At 39.4% G+C, this 22,623-nt stretch overlaps 1 protein-coding gene across 2 annotated transcripts in view; it reads right to left on the bottom strand.

Moving 5' to 3' along the window:
* Positions 1–17,495: 17,495 nt before the first annotated feature.
* Positions 17,496–22,623, bottom strand: part of LOC147444400 (glycerol-3-phosphate dehydrogenase SDP6, mitochondrial-like) — a 53,728-nt gene continuing 48,600 nt past the window's right edge. The window contains exons 5-6 of one of the 2 annotated variants that reach the window (XM_086527029.1): positions 22,361–22,619; positions 17,496–18,130 (exon numbers count right to left, since the gene is read on the bottom strand). In XM_086527029.1, the coding sequence (XP_086383155.1) occupies positions 18,119–18,130; positions 22,361–22,619 (271 nt within the window). In that variant the 3' untranslated portion in view covers positions 17,496–18,118. Of the gene's footprint in view, positions 18,131–18,491; positions 18,916–22,360; positions 22,620–22,623 lie in introns of those variants that run through there. The other variant, XM_086527028.1, reaches the window with a different exon arrangement.

The following is a 22,623-nucleotide window of genomic DNA, read 5'->3' as shown; positions in this document are numbered from 1 at the left end:
TTTGTCCTAGATGTTACGAGTTGCAAATTAAATAGATGTTATTTTATGTTCTTTTTGTCCCAACTTCTTTTTGTCAAAATGTAAGTTAATAGTTTTACACTAAATGTATGCAATTTGGGTTAGCTTGATCATGTGAAGGGTAGCATTTTTCTTTCTCGACAACAAATTTTTGAAAAGCAATATGGCCATTGATTCAGTAAGAGTAAATATATCAATCCATGAGGTTTTGGACTTAAAACAATTTGGGATCCCCTTCAATTCAATAGGCACACCACACCACACTCTTCTTCTTTTCAAGAGAATGGCATGAGTTTTGGTATTTAATGCACATGTGGAGAGTTAACTTTTCTATGGACTTAGATAGAAGGTACCAAACATGTCATATATCCACTAGTAAGTAAGCATTCCATGTTTCCGAAAGGAATTGCTTCAAGAGTAGGAGCAATAAGTTTTGATTATTTAAGTCATCCCATTTGATTTGAGGTAGACTCTTCTATTATTAGTATGAGATCTAGTTAAATATCCCTTATGGCCAAAAGGACAATCTATTTTGGGTTTTTTTTATAGTTTTAAATTTTTTGTAGTATTCAACCTTTTCTATGACTAGATACCTATAGCACATGCATTCAAGAGGAATTTGTAAAACCCCTCTACACACACACCACCATGAAATTAAAGACCCCTTTTCTTTCATAAACCTACAAATCTTATGAAAACTTCATTGTTAACCCCTCTTGTATATGTAATTCTATAACCCTTTCAAATATTAAAAACCCCTCTGTCTGAACCTATGTGTTCTATACTAGCCACTTCCTTGCCACAAAGTGTAGCCTCGGCCTTGTCCTCTATAGTCTTTGATTCCTCTTCCAAAATTTTGGTCATTGCTCCATCAAGTTGGGTCGGTGTGGCAACTTATGTTGCAGCTATTTTTTGTTGTGGCCATGTTTGGTCGACCATCTACATCAGCATTGATTGGGGTGTAGATTCCCATAGATTTTTGTGTTGGTGGTGTGAAAAAATGTGAGGTTGTGTGGACTACAGACCTAGGGATTGTTGGAATTCCCATCATTCGGCTCCTTATATTAAAAGCGTACCCTATTGTGGCATGGTTATTAGTTTGGCAAATATTGTAGTGTATGCAAGATAGGACCCAACTAGGCTTGCCTTCCAGGAGTCAGGCAACCCATTATATTGATAACTAGAAAGAGTACAAAAGTCATTATCTTAGCATCTACCTGAAGATTCACACCTAGGCCGTTTGTCTTTCCGGCACACACACCACACCTCCCCCCTTAAGGGAGAAAAAGATGGATATCTTTTTATAATTTTGGGCTGAGAAAGGACTCAACAAGGGGGATCAACTCCGACGCCTCATCCGGGGGGAGTGATCATACAACGGCTTAGGGGCTAAGGATTGAACTTGGGGGACTAGATTCGTCATCATGCCGATCATCGATGAGGCATGTAACTCGTACATCTCGCTTATGCAAACATTAGGTGGCTATCCCAATGTAATGGACAAGAAGAGGATCAACTGGGGGCTACATCATAACAACATGGACACCGTTTTTGGTGACATGCAGGCTTGATGTATGATTATGACAATTATTCTTCAAAAACTAAAGTGCAAAATGAACTAAAGATGAACAAACTATCACTAAACACATAATGAAATATTGAGCTTCACAACTATAGCTTTGCTTCATGACCAGCCAAAACAGAAGATCGAGCACCTCTGCAACAAGCAATGTAAAGCAACTCCCTTCTCATTGAGTAGAATGATGACGATCACAGTTGAAAATAACCAAAGGACCCAAAGAGCTAAATGTCATTGGAGAAATAAAGGCAGTGTAGAGGGTGTTGGCTGTAGACCGGTGAACAAAACATTCACGAAAATTGAGATGCATTAACAAGCTAGCCATTTCTTTGAAGGGACTGTCTTATAGTTTTTTTCCAAGCAACTTGAGAGGTGGTATAAATTTGTAGTCAAGATCAAGATTTTTTGAAGGGCATAAAGGTAGGCAGCTATCTGGGGCCTTCATGAGGGTGAAATCTTGAGTGATCTTCTCAGCATACACGGCATCCGCGGCATCACCAGGCTGGCCCACTCCTAGATCAGGTCAAATATCTGCAAAAGAGCTGGGGTGCAACAAGTGAGGCTCATAGGAAGGTGCAGGTACCATAATGACATTTAGTTGCTCCTCATCTTGGATTACCTCATCCGGCACACACTTTGCTGTTGCATTACCGTCACTATTACTTCCCTCCCTTTCTACATGTGCAGCAGCCCCATTATCACTGAAAAGCAACGGCCACGTTGAAGATGGGCTTTCAGGGTTGATGGACCCTTTGAGGTTTATCCCTAATAAAATCTCTGACTGGTTGTCATAGCCCAATATCAGGCTTACCAAGGGTACGGACAACCTTGTTGAGGATAGGCGGCTTTATGACGCACCGCTACCAAATGGTGTTGCGACGACTGTCATAATGGCCAAGGAGTATGCAACATGAGGACCAAAGCAAGCTAGAACATGAGATTGTATCATGAAAGAGAACATCAGGTTATCCTAGTCAGGATCCAACACAAACTGCTCCATGGTTGCATGAGCAAGAAACTCAAAGGATGCAAGAATCTAAAGTAAGAAGTGCGTGGGAGTGTGCCTGTCAACTCCACCAATGTAGTGTACACAAGATAGGACCCAACTAGGCTTGCCTTCCACGAGTCAAGCAGTCCATTATATTGATAACTAAAAAGAGTACAACCGTCATTATCTTGGCATCTACCTAAAGGTTCACACCTAGGTCGTTCATCCAGCCGGCACACACACCACAATATCACACCATGGCCAATCACACTCAATATCCATGTGACCTTTTGTCCCACAGTGCCCACATCACACCAAGAAAGAATGTAGAAGCTTTCCCCCTATTGCATGTAGTTCCTAAAGCAATCCTTCCTACTGCTCTTTGAGTCGTTGGGCCCTGACCGTGCTTGGCACCTGAAGTTGTGGGTGACTACTTATTGGTCATGTTATCGAATCCCCAAGGGATTGACTATGGGAGACTTGTCATACCATGTAATGAAGGGGAGGAAGGTTGCATAAGCATATAAGTTAGGGATAGGCCTCCAATAATTAACCCCTTTTTTAAAAATGGAAGGTGGGGTGGTTTTTTTTGTGGGGGGGGGGGGGGGCTTAAGGGAGGGTGGACAAAGGAAGGTAACTATTGTGTCTCATAAGAATAGCTATGCAAGTGAAAAACATGAAAAACATTCCTATCCTCGAGCTTATGAGACAATAGTTGTGTAAATACAATAGGTAATAAAACCTCTTTGTACCATGTCCAAGTTGTTTCTTCAAAAGAAGTTCTTGTTTAGTACATTTTATCAAACAACAATCTTGTTTTTTCTTGGAAACTATACCATTGTGCAAAATCTCAAAAAAAAAAAAATGGAGTAGGATTCTCTCTTTGATTTATCTTGTTATATAAGGTCACTTGAGTCCAAATCTTATATAATGTTAGGGATATCATGTAGTTTTAATTTTCAAATCATATATGTAAAAAAGGCGGACGTATTTACCTTTTATACAAGTCATAAATAAGGGGTTTTGCTAGAGTGTTTGCTTGCAAGTGGCATTTCCTTTTCTATGTGGAGTGAATCCGTTGCAGACAAAACATGTAGAGCTACTTGATTGGTGCCTTTAGCCTTTGTGCTTTGACCACCTTGGACACCAACACGTTTAATGTGTGACTTGATAGGTCACTTTTATGTAAGGGTTGTTATTGTCAAGCCCTCAAATGAATGTTTCACATTGAGCCAAAGATTGCACATGGTTGGTTCGGTCAATCCGATTCACGAGCTTTCTTATTTTTCTTACATAAGCATAAGTTGAGAATCCCTATTGTTTGATGTTATTCAAGGCATTTAGAATGTGAGTTGATGTGGGTTGTAGCCAGAAAGCGCCCAAAAATACGTTTTTCAATTCAGCATATGTCGATGTGGACATGTACTATGTTCCCAAGCTTGTGCAGCATCGATCATTGTGGTGGAAAATGTTTGCTTAGTTGAATTTGTGTTGTTGAAATCCTTTGAGAGGTTGTTTAGATAGTATGTTTCTTTGAATGTTATGCAATGATCATCTGGATCTTACATTGACACTATGATAGACTTAGGATACCTCAAGTTTGTCATCTGTGCAACACAGTACCCATGGGTGGTGAAGCTGAAAGGGGCATCGAGGGGTGGGAATTGGACAGGTGTGGAAGGTGGTCAATTATAGGAGGGTTTAGCGATAGAGAGCTTGAAACAAAATAGTTCCAAGCAGACTCGTCGATAATTCATGTGTTGTTGGCAATGAGGGTGTGGTGTGTCTTGGGTTGATTAGCATAGAATTTGTATATTAAACTCTTGACTTTGCTATAGACTAGATTAATCCATAGATTATTTAGTGTCTCGATAATTGACTCCATTGTCTCGCATTTCTACCAAATGATTCTCACACACAGGCATGTGTACGATGCATACATGCCCTAGCCAGGTTGCTTCTACCTTTGGATTGACAATTATTATTGGATCTGGTGGCTCTACAATGAATATAGAAACATTTGGCAACGTTTTGGAGAATGTTAGCCTAATCAAAGAGAGTCCATAGGGTTGGGGATTGAAACTAATTGACTTAAATTTTTGCTAATTGTGAGTAGATTAAGGTGTATGGTTGAAAATCGATGCTTAATTATGTTGATAATCAATATGTGGACATCTAATTTTGTGTCTATGATGTTCCCACACTTCCTTTGTATATTAACTTTGAGCTAATTGTCATTGATTTCGTCTAAATAAGACTTCAATTTTCACTAATTATAGGAATTAATAAAGTGCATTTCACTAGTCAATTGTATGCTACACATGAATGTTTGCCTACTAATCAGGGGTTGAATCATCAGTCTTTCAATGTAAATTTGCACAAATTTCATGATTTTTGAGATATTGAAAAGTGTGTAATTAGAGGAATTTTTATTAATAGTGGCACTAATTACTCACTGATGGTGCTTGATTTTTTTGCTACACATCAATGAAAGTGGCATTACAATGTTGGTTAATATTCTTATGATGTTAGATTGCAAAAGAACCTTGATAACCATGGAATTTTTTATGTGTGTATTGTAGGAGTTGTAGATGAAACTCCCAAGAAGGTAACTTTGGAGCTCGCACACATAGGTGGACTCTTTGGCATGGAGCTTGGAAGGACATAGCTATACATTGAAGGTAATTGCACTGATCTTACTTCTTTGGTGCTAAAACTTTTAGAAATTTGGATCATGTTTTTACATGCATTACGTGAGGATTATGCTTTGCATGTGTGGGGGCATGTCACCAGAATATGACCATTGTGCAATTGGTAATTGAATTGTAATTACAATGAAAATTTGCATTGCTCAAATGGTATATTGTAGATTGTGGTTTTTGGTCGATACAATAATACCAAAATGTTGCGAATTTTTTGACAAAATTAGTGTTTGTGCACCTAGTTTTTGTGCCTAATTGCTTTTGTGTGTGTGTGTGTGTGTGTGTGTGTGTGTGTGTGTGTGTGTGTGTGTGTGTGCGCGCGCGCGCACGTGCATGGTTAAAATGATGTGTGCATAATTGAGCTTAAAATGATGTGTGCATGCATAATTGAGCTTAAAATGGGATCAGAAGTGATATGATTTGCTGAATTTTATTATTTGCACACTCAAATCACACTAATTTTGAGCCAAATTTGACACTACTTTTCCCTAGTTTTGAGATACTAATGATTAAATTGATTGGCAATGGTAAATTTGTAAATTTAATTGGCTACACACTTTGCCTAATTGACATGAGATTTCCAAAAACGTTGATGATTTTTTGTTATTTTTTATAATTTTTTTACTAATTATTGTATTAATTATTAGATAATTCCGTTCAATTTTATTTTATGGCCTTTGATTTTATCGCTAATTCTCACCATCATTGTAGTTGCACATGTATGCTCAGTGACCAATTTTGGTGCAATTTACCATTTTTTAAGCCACTTGTCACGATTTGCCATTTTGTCATGTCTGTGCATTTCCACAAACGTTGTGCTTTTGGTCAATTTCTTTGCATGCATCGAGTTGAACTCGGCCATTTGTGTACTCTTATTTGGATATTTTTTGGCTATTTTTGGGCATTCTTAGGTAGTTTTTGAGTTCTCATAGAAATCTTTCCATTGTTTGATAACTTTTCATAATTTTTTAAATAGATAAAGAATAATAGATGACACACAGATACACCTGCTCATTGGCTTCATCAGCCATTTGTTGTCGGCATTACATCACGTGCTCCCTTGCCTTGGTCACAACACACACACACACACACACACACACAATCCACTTCATCAAGCAAAAGCCATGATATTTTCAAAAAACTAATTTAAGACATCAAATGGTCTTTTCAAACCCCCTTTTCTTGTTAAAATAAAAAATGAGCTTGGATTGACTAGAGAATTGTGTTAGCCAAATTTTTCTTGCAAAAGTTCTACTTAGGATGGGCTTGAAGTGATTTGTGTATGGTTTTGGCTACCAGCAAGGTGCCAAAACCGCTCATTTAATCTTTCCAACATGTTGACACCCTGCCCACCAACCATTACCATCTAGAGGACCCACAAGGCCCATACTTCTACATCTCTACCCATTCATTAACAATTTAACATGTCATCCAAACCCGACTATGATCTTGCATGCCGAACCCACCCACTTCTAGCCCCATGCATCAGCTCTCAGAAGGCGGTTGCATGCCCACAACTTTCGTTACCCATTGATGGTTGACCCACTCCTTGGCTTGGCTCAGCTACCTGGCATGCCATTGGTTGCATGCCTCTCTATCGCTTTTCATAACCCCACAAACCTCATCTCAAGAGGTGCTTGCAGTGCTTACAGAGTGTCAAAACCCCATGTGTGATGCTCCATAGCCGCTACAAAAGGTACCTATTTTTTATTTTTTGCAATGTCAAGGATTTGTCTAGTATTTCATGTGTTGTTGGAGGTTTTGTGGCTAAAAAAAGGCACTGTTTACATCACTCAATCGACTCAGAGCCTATGGAGCCAGTCATGAAAACGACTTGTACACTCTCTTCTGCTCCTTGGCTATTAAGCCCTTGTGCATGCATGTATGTGAATGCACCTACTATCCTTAACTTCTATCTCAGCCACAACTCACTTGCCCACGACACTCATGTTTCCATACTCAACCTCCATAGTCGACGAACAAACAAGAAAAAATGACCCCGATCTTCGAGGAGGTGATTCTCACCCTTCTCCCCCCTTGAGATTAAAAAAAAAAGATTAAAAAAAGCCTTGACGTCCCATGACGTCAGAGACTCGTCCATCAAGCACAAAATCTCAACTTGGCCTTGAGTCGGGCAATAAGTAAAAAATTTCAAACAATCGAATGATAGAGGAGAGTGAAGAAGAAAAATTCCACTTGAATTTCATGAGAAAAAGTGTGACTCGACTCAACCTTACACCATTTAAAATTCAAACTTCCCACAAGACCCTAGCTCTCCTCCTAATTTTAAAATCCCATAAAAAGAAGAACTCCCAAGAAATAAGAAAATAAACAAAAATTTCAAAAAATTAAAAATCCAAAAAAGTACGAACTACTACCTTGAGCAATCAAGCACATACCATTCCTGTAGCTCCTCACATAAAGCTTATCCTAGGGCCACTAGACACGAACTTTATGTGACATGTATAGTGATACACTCCAAACCATTGGCTAGTGGCAATACACTAGTTTGGTAGATCACAAGGTTGGCTCACATCTAGTAGGTCACTAGAGCCATAGGGATATTATGCAGAACTTAAATAGATTTGGGCTCCTAGACCACCATCCATAGCACATCGTGAGAGATCTCACAGTAACATTGCAACAACATACCTCTCCGTCAAGAATAGAACTCTTACTTATATGCTAACACACCTTTCTAAGTGAGAATATCTTGTCTTTTGTTTTGTGTAGCATAGATGACCCTGAGATTTCATAAAGCATGAGATACATGGAGCTTGAGCATCACATGTTTGTTACCACCACTATTGATGAGACTTGTACCAGCTACATAGGTGTACTACTTTCATAGCCTTGCTTACTGGTTCTCATTGAATGTATATGTTCATAAATCATGAGATGCGTGGAGCTAGAGCATCACATGTCTGTTACCACCACCATCAAGGAGATCGGTACCAGCTACATAGGTCTACTACTTCCATAGCCTTGCTTACTGGATTCTCATCGTGTTTTATTTGCATGTAAGATTCTTTGTTACATCGTTTTTTGCATGCCATGTCTTGGTGTTTATAGCTTTAGTATTCTAAGATTTTGTAAGATTTAACGTGTCAAAAATGTGACCTTCTTTTTGCTTTTGGCTACATTGAGTCCATCATCTAGCTAGCTTAGTTGATAGGACACTTTTTTATTAGTATGACCCACATTTATCATGCTCTAGGCCTATAACGTAAGTACTAGCTCTTGATACCACTAGAACCACATTCTTTTGGAAGAGAAAAAAATATATCACAAACAAATCAAAAAGAAAATAAATGAAAAATGTGTCCAAAAAAGGGGCTTTAAAAAAAGGGCAACTCTGAGACCAAGCAATAAAAATTTGATAAGTATTATATGTGGCCTAGCGCCTTATTTCTTCTTGATAGGTTGGAGGAACCACCTTGGAATGCATTGTCTAGGCCTTGAGTCATTGCCCTCGATTAACACACAAATTAGCCATTGGTAGTAGACTTTTAGAGAAACCCTTGTGGAATAACAAGGAGTCAAGAGCCGTAGCTTTTCCTTTCCTTCCTTAGGGTGGTTGCCATGTGTCGTGATTTTTTTTTGCTTTTGTCGACGAAAATGAAAAAGAAACTCTTCTATGTACTTCATTTGGTGCTTGTGATGTTTTATTAGTATCTAGGTTTCTTTAGCTATAACTAAAGGGCATGTAAATGTTTTGGTTGTCCTATTAGGTGGAGGCTTTCATTTTCTAGGCTTAGGTTTAGCCCCGATTCATCACTCTTGCTTGTGTCTTCTCTAATAATTTCATAATTTTTTATGCGTTAATTCTTCCTAATGCTTATGAGTTCTAGCTTATGGTTGATTGATATTGGCATGCATGAAAGCGTGTAAGCATTCATGTTCACTTTCTTTGGTCATCATTGAGATCATAAGTTATGCTCATTATGTGTTTTTTTATGATGCTTCTAACATTTTATGCTTTCTTTTGCAACCACACTCTTCCTCACCAATATACCAATCAACATTTTATGCTTTTTTTTGCAACCACACTCTTCCTCTCTCTTGCTACTAATTGGTTTTGGTTAATTGAAGTAAATTAATGCTAATTATTGTGTGTGAGTGATTAGGTAGTTAGTATTAATTTTTTCTCGAGCTTCTATTTTCTTCTTAGTGTGTGTGTATGCATGAGTTTGTATGTGTAATGCATGCAATGAAGCTTCTCTCTATGTGTGCATAGCACTAGTCAATTGATTAAGAAGCTCTGTATCGATTGCCCCTTTAAGCGAACCTAATTAGCATGTGTGCTAGAGGATTAGTGGTGTGTATACTGATCGTTGCATCATTGATTAGTTTTACCTATGTGTGTGCATTTGATTAGAATAGAGTTCAGAGGTTAAGCTCTTTGCTTTGTTAGAGAGTATATCAATTCATAGATTAGTTAGTCTCTCACTCCGTTTATCTCTTATTAATGTCATTCTCTCCCATTTGTATCCAATGACCCTTAGACACAAGGAAGTGTTTGACGCCTCCATGCCGAATAGTCTTCTTCTTTTTTGGGAATCGGTCCAACAACAAACTTCTTGAAGTCGAGCCACACAGATAAGTTTGAGAAAAGACGAATTCAAAGGTGAATAAAGAAACTCAAGAAAAAATAAGATTTTGAAACTTTTGTTGTTGTAGACTATAAATTTGGCAAAGCAAAACCAAAAATTTGCAAGCTCAAAAACTTGATAACATGGTAGAGTCTTTAAATGTTGATGAGGAATAAAATATGCCAAGAAAAGTTGGCGATCTAAAGGGCCTTTTGGTGTTTTTTAGAATAGCATTGGCCACTCTTACAAATCCTTGTTGTAATGATGATAGATAGCATTATCAAGTGTCATGGACTATAGAGGCTAGGACCGGGTCTTCTCCAATTTCAAGAAGTCCTCAATACGGTAAGATGACTTTGATGACAATGGTGATGCACGGTTTCAAGCAAGTTGACATAGCCTCTTGACCCTCTGCAAGAGTTTCTTCCCGTACACTATGCTTGCCAATTGTGTCAAGCTATGGACAATGAGGTTGATTAAGAGGCTCTGATATCATATTGTGTTAAGTAGCACCATAGTTGAGAAGGGGAAGAAGGAGAGAAATATGAACCAGGTGAAGAAACACTTGTAGCCCACAATAAGCCGAAAAGAGAGAGATCCATTGAATTAAAGCTTCTACATATAAAGAGATTGCATGTATGAGTCCTAGCCACTAAATTTGTGCATGGTGAAAGGGATGAATCCCATTGTGGTGGATTCACTTGATTATCCAACAATGTCAAACTACCAAAAATGGTGATTCAAAAGCAGTACATAGTAATCAGTACAAGAACCAATCACAATTTCAACATCATTGGCAATCTACTAAGCCACCAATTTACTCTCTCTCTCTCTCTCTCTCTCTCTCTCTCTCTCTCACACACACACACACACACACACACACACACACACACACAAAGTTAAGGGTAGATAATATAAAGTGGAACCAAGAAGAAGAGGGGCCCTTTGAATTGATCATGTGCTAAATGTAGCATGCTAATTGATTGCTAGAAAAGCAAGCATGGTAGTGAGACAAACACTGAGAGTGTGAGAGGAGCACTTGAAATCTTCCCTCTTACATTGGAAGAAGGATGTTTCTTCTTGGGGCATTATCACAACACTAGCTACAATCTCGCATGCACCAGTGAGCAGTCGTTGCTACTAACGTGATGCTTCACCAGCACAATTGTTTCCATTTACATACACCTACATGTGAGAAAACATCTTCTCTTGACATGTGTTATGAGTTCATGTCCTTCAATGTGATTTGTGTCCCATGAATTTCTTGGTTCAAGTTTTTATAGAAGTCGTGCAAAATCTATCGTAGAGTGTGGTCTAGCCATTGTGGATCCCATATGCAATAAATGGACTTACATACATTTAGACAACACTTTGTCTCTAGTGGTCACACACAAGTGTAACTAGACATGGGGTTTAGTGCTTGATAGAGTTTAGAAGTCGAGGGCTTGCTAGATCTATTCTTGAGAAGTAAAGAGGGTTGTGAGTGAGATAGCCAAAAACATTTCACTCTTCAATTTTCTCTATGCTTTCAGAGTGTTGTACCGTTTTCCGTTTTGACTTTATTTTGTACCGTTCTATTTGTTTTTGTTGCATGTTTCATTTCAGTACTTAGGAGTAGGGTAAATAGAAACTACCACCATCAAGTTTGGGCTAAAAGATTAAGAGAGAAAAGGGTGAAAACCATATTTTGGAAAAAAAGACCATAACTCTGAAATTTTGAAAAATTGATGATAGAGAGCTTAAAAGTGATCCAAATTCAAAAATTTGTGGATCAAGGGCATTAGCAGACTATCTAGAAGCAATTTGGGAAGTTTGGCCAGATTCTGTGGACGAACATGGATTGCGATCCATGTACCCCAGAGACCATTTTGGTGAAAAGTGATTAGTGACACTGTGCATCAGTGGGAACATTGCTCTTAGCAAGTTTTCTTGAAAGAAAAACTTGATACAATGTAATGTCCTTTAGAAGTTGTACTACAAGTTTAGCAGTTTCTTTGTGATCAAAGATCGCAAGTGATTCATATCTTTTTAACGTATCTATATGACTAGATGAGCGTTAAGTGCATCCTGTCTAGAGTATTAATAGGTAGTCCTCAAGACCCATATTGATTGCAACATTGGTTAGCACACAAAATAATCATAGTTAAGAAACGGGTCTCTAGATAATTGGCTTATTGTGGGCTACAAGTGTTTCTTCCCCTGGTCTGCTCATGTTGCTCTCCTTCTTTCCCTTCTCGACTATGGTTCTATTTAGCACAATATGATATCAGAGCCTCATAATCAACCTCATTGGCCATAGCTTGAAACAGTATAGTGTGTGGGAAGAACCTCTTGCAGAGGGTCGAGAGGCCATGTGGACTTGCTTAAAATTGTGCATTGTCGGTATCAACACAGTTGTCTTGGCATACTGAGGACTTCTTGACATTGGAAAAGATCTCGGTCCCGGCCTCTATAGTCCATGACACTTGATAACGCTATCTATCCTCATTGCAACAAGGATTTACCATAGTTTCTTGTTGTTCACATCTATTATGATAAGAGTGGCCAATGCTATTTTAAAAAACACCAAAAGGCCCTTCACGTCGCCAACTTTTCTTGGCATATTTTATTCCTCGTCAATATTTAAAGCCTCTACCATGTTATCGAGTTTTTGAGCTTGCAAATTTTTCATTTCGCTTGGCCAAATTTATATTCTACAACAACAAAAGCTTCAAAATTTATTTTTTCTTGAATTTTTTTATTCAACTTTGAAATTGTCTTTTCTCAAACTTATCTCTATGGCTCGACTTCAACAAGTTTCTTGTTGGACTGATTCCTAAAGAAGAAGAAGACAATTCGACATGGAGGCATCAAACACATCCTTATGTCTAAGAGTCACTGGATACAAATGGGAAAGAATGACATTAATAAGAGAGAAATGGATTGAGAGACTAATCAATCTTTGAATTGATATACTCTCTAACGAAGCCAAGAGCTTAACCTATGAATCCTATTCTAATCAAATGCACACACATACTAGGTAGAAAGTAATCAACGATCCAGCGATTAGTCTACACGCCACTAATCCTCTAGCACACATGCTAATTAGGTTTGCTTAAAGGGGCAGTTGATACAAAGCTTCTTAATCAATTGACTAGTGCTATGCACACATAGAGAGAAGCTTCATTGCATGCATTACACATAGATGCACACTAAGAAGAAAATAGAATCTCAAGAAAAAATTAACACTAATTACCTAATCACTCACACACAATAATTAGCATTAATTTACTTCAATTAACCAAAACCAATTAGTTAGCAAGAGAGAGGAAGAATGAAGGAAAAAACTCATTTTCTTCATTAGATTTGGCCATGAGCTATAAGGAAGGGAGCTTCATCTCCATTTCCATAGCTAGCAAGCTCTCTACTCTCACCATCTAAAATGAGCTCACTTTACAATTGACGTAAAATTTTTCTATACCTAAAGTTGTATAAAATATGTCCAATCTTCCATGGCATAAAAACAAACTCAGATAATTTGCAACTCGTAAAGAGCCCCACATAGCTATGCATAATAAAGATGGCAAATGTGCTCATGGTTCAACGCGTTGCTAAGGCCTTATGCAAGCCGAAAAAGAAAAATTCTAAGTGAATGGCCAAAAATCATAAGGTACTTTCATACTCATAGCAAAATAGAGACAAAGAGAAAGCATCTTTCAAAAGAGCATCTAGGGAACATCAAAAGATTTCAATATATTAAGTATGAAAAACATGAAAATTTTATTTTAACATATTTTAATTCTTTATATACATCTTGGTTAATATTATTTATTCTCTTTGTACAAAGTTGTAAGTGAATTCTCTAAAAATTTAAAATTAAAACCCTTCACCAAATATCTTATTTGGGAAAAATAAAAACTACTTTCAAAACATCTAAAATGCAAAAGTAAGGGTGTAGAAAATGCAAAGCTTCTTGCAATTGGAAAATCACAATACTTTATTCTATATAAAGGAGTGGCCTTTCCTATATGCAATGTGCATGTCTTTTGTGGAATTTAGTTTGCTTCTTAATTTTAAAATGATTTGTGATACACAAAAAAGAATCAAAAGTTTTCAAAAGATTGTTATGTTCAAACTTGTAGTCATTTGTTGCACCCACCTCCAAAAAACAAGGTGAAGAATCACGGTGGCCTGCTAAGGAAATGTAATGCAAAAGTAGATGAGAGTTGTGTTTGTAGAATTTAATTGTTCACAACAAATATTTTAAAAGATTGTAGAGAGATTATATTACAAAGGGAGTAATAAATATATGGCAAAAGGTGACAAGTAGGTATAGGTCAAGTTGTTTTAGTGGTAAACATGGAGAAGTTGCTTGTTGATTATCAAATTTGGCCAACCTTAAAAGTTTAGTTTGTTGTTCTTTGAGATAAATGTTGTATTGAACTATGTAAAGAAACCAATGAGATTATTTCAATATAGGTTGGGATTTAGAGTTAATATTGAAATTTAAATGACATCAAAGTATGATCAAATGACATTGATCATTGCATTATAGAAACATTCATAAAGGAATGATAATTTTGTGTGAAAATTTAAGTTAACAATAATAATTTTTCATGAAAATAAAACTAATTAATGACATTTTTCTTCTTGCAAAATTGTCTTAATCAGGTGTTACATGTGACATGTATATATGATTTTCTCTTTTGAAATTCATTTTATCAACATTGGGAATGTCTAAACCTAATCCCTAATAATAATACATGTTACATTAAAGTAACAAGGTGACATTTGTCTATTAAAACCAAAAGTTTGGACAAAAGAACTCAATTGTGAAGAAATTCTTTCATTTAAGGGCAATTTATAACTTTTTTTAAGAATTTACAATTTATGATTCTTTCATTCTTAGTTGTGAAGAAAAAAAAAATTCATTTAAAGAAAATTTATAATTTTTTAGTTGTAAATTGTCTTCAAATGAAAGAAAAATATACAACGAAAAAAATATGTTTTAAAGTTGCAAAGAAAGTCTTAAGTTTCTTAAATGAAGGGACCCATTGAAACTAACAGAATGAAGGGTCACATTGGTATACTAAAAAAATTCAATGAAATCGACGCATGTGAAGCTCTTAAATTAAAGGATTTTTATCAAATTGAAATATAAAAAACAATTCAATCAATTGACATATTGAAAAATTTTATGAAATGGAGCCCATGCTCTTAAATGAAAGGACTTTTTTACAAACTAAAATAACAAAAAGAGGTGGAAGAGGACAAAATAGATTAGAGAAAATATTAAAAAACAAGCAGATTGTACACGTGTCCTCCATCCAATTGACTTGCATCCATGGTCCACAATTTGCACCAGAAATCCACCCACCCCACTATGGCCTTTTGCAGGCCAAAAATGAAGGCAGCTTTGGAAACAACATTTGAATAGACATGATTCTTTTCTCTTAAATATTTTTGAGGCTCTTTTGAGGGACACCTGTCTAACAACTAGAAGTGGACGACCTTCACCTATATTGATACTAAGGCCTTTAGCAAGCCAAAAAGCAAGAGCATTTGATAATGACAAGTTAGAAACTCATTGTTCCTTGCCTCCTCCCTTTATTTTCAATGCATGCATTCTCTCTCTCTCTCTCTCTCTCTCTCTCTCTCTCTCTCTCTCACACACACACACACACACACACACACACACACACACACATTTATCCCACATCTGTAGCGCTTCCCATACACAACTAGTTGTACAGTATGCCTCAATATAGCGAAATATTGATGAGTGTTAATAGACTAGAGCCAAATTACAGAGAGAGATAGTAGCGAATAGGGATACCGCACATCAACATGCACAAATTACCTCCGATGCCTTGTAAGGCAAAAGAAGAGAGCGATATTCATCTTGGATTCAATAGGAGTTGCACAAGTTTGGATTCAACATAGACATGCACTCTTTTGAAAGCGCAAAGCACCTATACCCATTACTTATGTAGGCACATGGGGACCGTATGCGACTAGTCTTTGTATAGTGCCAAACACACCCCCGCCCCCTGCCATCAATGTCTTGACCTTAGACCTCAAGCTTCTTTACGATCAGTATGATATGTGATGCCATCTTACTGGGCATTAATGTCATGCCCAAGATACATTGCCACCTTTGTTGGCACACATGTTTAATAGAGCCATATGTGAAGGCTTTCTTGAGAGAGTGCTAACATTTTTGTGATGGTAACCACATAGACTTAATTCAGGACAAAATTCTCTACACTTGATCTTTTCAATGAAGCGAAAGAGAGATGAAACGAGAGTGTGTGGGTGGGAGAATGTGTGTGTGTTTGTTCAAGCGTTGAAAAGGGTCAAGCACATGGACATTGTAAAGCTTTTGATACAATACCTAGAGTGAGATTGATGCATAAATTGTATGATTTCCAAAGGGAGGCTACATGGGGTATTTTGGCACTTTATGAGATGGTGACATGTAGAGTGTGTATGCCAAGGGGGCTATCAAAGATAGTTCACCCCATTATTGGCGTGAAGCAAACATGTTCGATCTCTTCTACACTTTATAGTATGCATATTAATGAGGTTATAGAATTTATTGATAGAGAGGGTGACAGAGGTGCACAATTATCAAGCACATGGATAATGTTGTTGCTTTATACAGATGATGATGTTCTTATTGCTAACTCACTAGAGGGGCTACAGAAGGTGGTTGAATGCAGTATGGAGCTATGCACAAGTCAGATAATTGTCTGCAAGGCTAGGCAAGTTGAAGGTGATGATATCTAACACCACAGCCTCACCTCCAATATTTACCAATGGTCGCAAGATGTGGTGAGTATATAGCCCTACAAATATCTGGGAGTCATCTTCACAGGACGCTCTTTCCCGATGAGAGAGGCAGCAGCACCGTGACTCACTAGAATTGCAACCCCTGTTTGTGCTCGTCGCTACAATTTCACAAGCCTCGCAGTCGATCTCGTCAGATATATGATGGGTGGACAGATAAGTCCTCTGGTCTCCATGATGATCCTATGTAAGTCCGTAGTGGGCCACATAACCCTGTGAGAGCAAAATTGGGAGCTATGCCGATTATGTTTGAGGCACTTAGTAGATGAGCATCTTAGAGCATGGCTTGTAGGAGCTTCCAAGTCATCGTTATGTTAGATTGGTCTTTGAGCCATGGCTGGAGACTCTAGACGTTGATATGCACAGATGTCGGTCTAATTTTGGTTGCATAGCTTTCCTGTGGAAAGATTAGTAACCCTTTCAATACTCCTTAGACACGACGACACTCACATTCGCACGTTTGTAGATCAACAAAGTTATTAGATATAATCTCATGCAGACTGATAGAGAGAGGACATGGGTGACTTCTCTTCAATGTTGGAACGAAAATAGCTTTTTATAAAGAGCATTTTCTAGACATCAAAGAGGACAAATTTCCTTTACGGATAAGATACATGGATTCACGCCTGTCAAATGGGCTTTGAGGTGTCATAAGACAGCTTTGTACCTCTTCCCATCAGCAGCTGCAAATACAGTGGTAGATACACTTCGATCCTTCACAGCAGCAAATACATCAGACAGGGAAGCATTACATATTTCGGTGCCTGAGAAACTACGAGATTCCAGGACAATTTCAATCTCTCTCTCTCTCTCTCTCTCTCTCTCTCTCTCTCTCTCTCTCTCTCTCTCTCTCTCTCTCTCTCTCTCTCTAGGTAATCCATCACCCTAAGGTCTTTGTCGAGGGTGATGGAGTACACTGATCAGAGTTTGCCTTGGGCTATTCTTCCTTGAGTTATGCAAGTGTATACTTGCTCTATTACGGAGTCGACACGCTCTAGCACTTTCAAACGTTAAAAATTTATCAAGTACTGCTTCTCTCAGCAAGACTCCCAAGACACTCACTTCAACTCATGGGACTCTCTTGGATAGAGCTATACAGAGTAGTGCCTTTGCCCCTCCCATAGATCACATCACCACCATTGCCACATCCAGGCCATTTTTGAGAAGCATAGAGCTAATCAATCAGGTTCTTTACAGACGTGACCACTGATGCCTCAATGCTACGGCCCATGAGAAATTTTTTTGTGATAGTACTCACTATGGAAACCCACGAAGGAGATCAGGCTTTGGGAGATCAGCTATTTAGTGGCTAAATTGGTTCACTCACTTTTTGTACTGGACATTTGGATCATACGACGATGATGTAATTTTCTGGTCTCATAGGCACTCCATTTGTGTCAGCCCCCGTTGCTCAAAGATAAACCTGAAATCCAGAAGTTTTTAGCAAACAAAAGCATTAGACTTTGAAAGTGTTCTAAAGCAGTATAATTTCTTCAAGTGAACATAAACACACACCCACAAACACATACGCCAACTACTGCACTTACCACGAATGAAAGGTAAAATCATTCGGCCCAGCCTTCTTATGAGAAAGCACAAAACTACCATGACACAAGAAAAGCCTGAAGAACAGCAAGTTGATAAACCCCAGCAATAATGACATTCAAGTGCTTGACTCAAATATCCCATGAAAAAACAATCACTTTTTCGAAAAGCAGTTAATAACCAGCATCTATACGAAAAGGCTATGTTTGAAATTGACACAAACCAAATACACACGAGGCTCAATTGGAAATGATGGTTTGCACAGAATCTCTTTATTGAAGTCGCGTTTATATACACAAGGTAGGACTATGTAACGTCGGGAGATGACATAAATTCAATACTAATTATGTATATTTACAGATGTTAATTGTGCTTTCCATCACGAAACTGAGCGTTTTGAGATGACTTGAATGTTTCAAGAAAAGCCTTGGCCCGTGCAAGCTCTGACTTTTTCCTACTTCTGTCCCATCGATGTTCGGCAGCAAGTATCTCTATCACTCGACCCAGTGACCTTCCGGCTGCATTGGTATCGAGAAACGCTAACCTTGACCGCCGTGCAATAAAATCAACCGCTGTTTCGCAGTACTCATTTCTGGCACAATAAGCTACCTCTGCTTCCAAATAAGGATAGCCATGGGCAATACGTTTCCCAAGATTTTCCTCCTGCAGAAAAACACGGCAATACTTATATGCATGCTCGAAATGTCTGAACCATGTCTAGACTTCGGGCCTGAGCCTACAGAATGATAACATGGAACACAACAACCATAAGACAACTATCTTTATATATCTATATACCTAGATGAATCCAGGAAAGGCCCAGATTCACCTTCAAAAAAACCTGCAAAATATAGACTCATGGTTGTCACCCCTAAGACTATAACCATCAGCTCCATCCTGCATAGTATTGGCTGGATACGACATCCACACTAACATCACCCGTTGTCGTGCAGCTCCGCTGCCATGTAGAGAAAAAGAGCAAAGAAATGCATGCTAAGCTTCTTTGAAGCCTACACATTTAATGGTCAGCGATCAGGGCTTGTTAACAGGCCAAGTTTAATGATTAATGTATGCCAGATGCGGCTTAAAAGGGCCAACAGATGCCTTAATGATGCCAAAAATGAGTATGCTTGAAGTGAGCATAGATGGAAGATTATGATTTAGAACTGTAGTGCTTGAAGTGCTCTACCAGCCTGTCTTTACGGCTCGTCGATTGGAGCTACGGTGAAGAAGTTATGGCAGTTTGAAGTTGGAGTTAATGCAGATCTGCACCGGATTGGGCAACTGCAGCTGAGGTGACAGAATTGAAGTGAATGTGTCGGGCTGAAGTGCTCAATTTCTGGAGCGCGTCGGTCTTTTCAGATCAGTGATCGGCGTCCCGGTCGCCAAGATATTAGCCGTTAAAGATTCACCGGGGGCCGGCTCCGTACCAGTTCGGTCCGCTCGATCGGAGTGCCATCTGCGATTTTTATAGCCTCAGCAGGGTTTGTATGCATTTTATGCAGTCTGAGAAGTATAAAGGGATTTACGGCTTGGCAGGCAGAGTCCGGCTTGATCAAATAATATGGCTTGAGGCATGTGACAGTTGCCGGCACTGCTGAGCTGGGTAATTTTGGCATTATTTGAGATGTCGGTATGGACAATAAAATTCACAAATATATTGTTAGTCAAGGACTGCTAGGGAAAGATGTGGTGCTTGGCGATACTTTAGTCGTCATGTATGCCCGAATGTGGTGCCCTTACAAGGCATAAGCCCGCCCAAAAGAAAAGGCAACAAGGCCGGATAATAAAGTGGTTGCCTGCCAGTTAAGTGGCCGCCCAAATTGATTGACCAGTGCTTTGCTAGATATGTATGCTCAAATATGATGCCCTTACAAAGGCAATGGCCACCCAAGGCAATAAGGGGCCGCCCGCCCAATTGAGTAAAGGCCGGCCAATGCAAACAATGAACTGCCACCCACTAAAGGGGTTTTAGTGTGGAAGCAAAGGGGAAAAGAAAGAAAAACGGGGGATGGTGCAAGCAGCCGAAGGGAAGGCGCAAGTAGTCGTAGCGGCCGCGAACCTGCAAAAACGAGCGCGTGGGTGAAGGGCAAAGTGTAGAACGTCTCCTAGCACAGTAGTTTGGTGCCCCAATCGCCGGATTTCATGCTGCTCGACCTTGCCGACTGCCACATCATCAACCCCACTCCCACGCCATGTCAATCACAGCGCCGTGACTGCGTGGTGGGGCAAAAAATCAAGAGGGCTATTATAAGGAAAGGCTATCAACCAAGAGGGGAAGTAGATGTTCGAAGAAGCAAAAGGAGAATAGGGCAAGGGGAGAGCGAAAGGAGGCAGGAAGGGAATTGATTGCAAAACAAAGGAAGGAGGGAAAGCTTGGTCGAGGAAGGAGGGATTTTTTTTCTCTCTCTCTCTCGGGATAGGTCTCGGCAAGGAAGCCAACAATGGCTCAAGGAGGAAGTTTTCTCTCTTTCTCGCTCTCGTCCTTCGCTAACCAAAGCACAAGGCTCGCTCTCGGCCTTTGCTAAGGAAGGAACCAAGGGGATACTTCCTCTTTCGGCTTAAGTAAGGGCTTAGCAACCGAGGCAAACAAGGAGACTCGCTCTCTCTCTCGGCTCAAGCAAGGAGAGAGCAAACAAGGCTCGTAGGCAGTCTTCGGGGAAGAAGGCCAAGCTTCGGCATAGCAAGCATGACAAGTTTTGAGAGCTCGGAAGGAAAGTCGGGAAGGTCCAAGGAGGGTCTAAAGCTGGATGAGTTTGAAGACGAAAAGTAGAAACAGGATAAGAAAGGGCAACGAGCATCGGACATAAGTAAGGGAGTTGAAAGGACATCAAGCTTCGAGCAAGCATAAGCTTTGAGCCTACATAAGTCGAGAATTGAGCGAGTATAAGACGAGGGAGCAAAAGCAAAGGGATTCGAGTTGAAAGGGGAATTGAGCTTCAGGAGTCGAGGCAGTGCAAGCAAACAGAGTAGGAAGCTGCATATCATTTCTGAAGCCTGAAGATTGAGACAATGAGTCAAGATAAAGTTTGCAGAAGTTACTTCACCATTATCAGCTAATGTTTGATTAATCATTTTGTTAAGCCCGGTGTCGTTAACGGCCCGGTTAATTCTATAAAGCGGGCGCTTAAAACTCCTAGTTAGCAGATGATCCAAGTGACGGTGCTGTTAATAGCCCGCCTTGGCTAAAGATTAAGTTATACTCAAACATATTAATCGATTTAATTGATGATTGTAGTGGTTGCCAGAGCTGTCAGTGTCTCTTGTTCTCTCTCTTTCACACCTCCCACAGCCAGAGGCCCGGTGCCTACTTGGCTCACGTAGTGAACACATATCCCCCGACACCGTGCCCAACAGTCGGTGTAGAGCTAGGTACTAATCTATGCACACATCCCCGCCCTGACTGGCGGACAGTCCTCCGGGAAATCAAAGAAGAAGCAAAAGGCATAGAAGGATGATACTTCTCGAACTAGCAAGAGATCCAAGTAGGAGGTTATATGCCATAAGTGTGAAGAACAAGGATATATCCAGAGGAATTGCCCGAAGAAGTCTGATTCAAATTTTGAGTCTGGTGAGATAGCTACTATTGCACCTGTTTCGGCTTTTACACAATTGGTTCACCTACCTTCATCTTCACCAAGCTGTCTCAAAGAATTGCGGAGTACAGCACTTTATTTTTCTCAGCACCAAGCTCAGGCAACTGCTCCTACTTCCTTGACAGAGCCTAGAGGATCCTATCCAGTCTTTGAACACACACACACACACACACACGAGCATACATCAATACAAAGATCCGTGTACTGTATTTCTGTTGTAACTCTAGAGATGCAGGGCAGCCTCGCCCATAATGAAGCCTAACATTAAAAAGGAAGCACCACATCTTCATGGCCATTTTACAGGCTAGAAAGCCCTTCCTTTGAGATAGCCTACTTTAAATATCACTTGTAAGAGATGTGGTGCTCATGGTTTGAGATCCCACATACATGTCCCATGCCCATAACAAAAGAGCCCTGGCCCCTGAGATTCCTCACCTAAGGCGGGCTTCTCAGCATAAAAGCTTATGAAGCTTCCAAAACACATGAAACGACTTGAAATGACAAAAACATACTTGAGCAATAGTAGCAACTCGTTGACATAAACCTCCGTAGGAATGTGCCAGATGCTTCGCTACTGGAGTGTCCATAGCCCCAGGCACAATCTTACCACCATAGCTCTTCTTCATCCGTAAGTACTGCTGTGAGAGAACAGTAAACAAAGCTGGATCCCACTCATCTCCTCCAAGAAGTACCAGATCTTTGGTTACACAACCATTGGCAGGTGTTAGGCTTCCCAATTTAATTGCTATACTCACTGCATCCTCCGCCATACTGA

This window comes from Adiantum capillus-veneris, chromosome 13 (genome assembly GCF_014529385.1).
Source record: "Adiantum capillus-veneris isolate H3 chromosome 13, ASM1452938v2, whole genome shotgun sequence".
NCBI lineage: Eukaryota > Viridiplantae > Streptophyta > Polypodiopsida > Polypodiales > Pteridaceae > Adiantum > Adiantum capillus-veneris.
The sequence above is the reverse complement of the archived record's forward strand: the minus strand, read 5'-3'. Positions and strand labels throughout refer to the sequence as shown.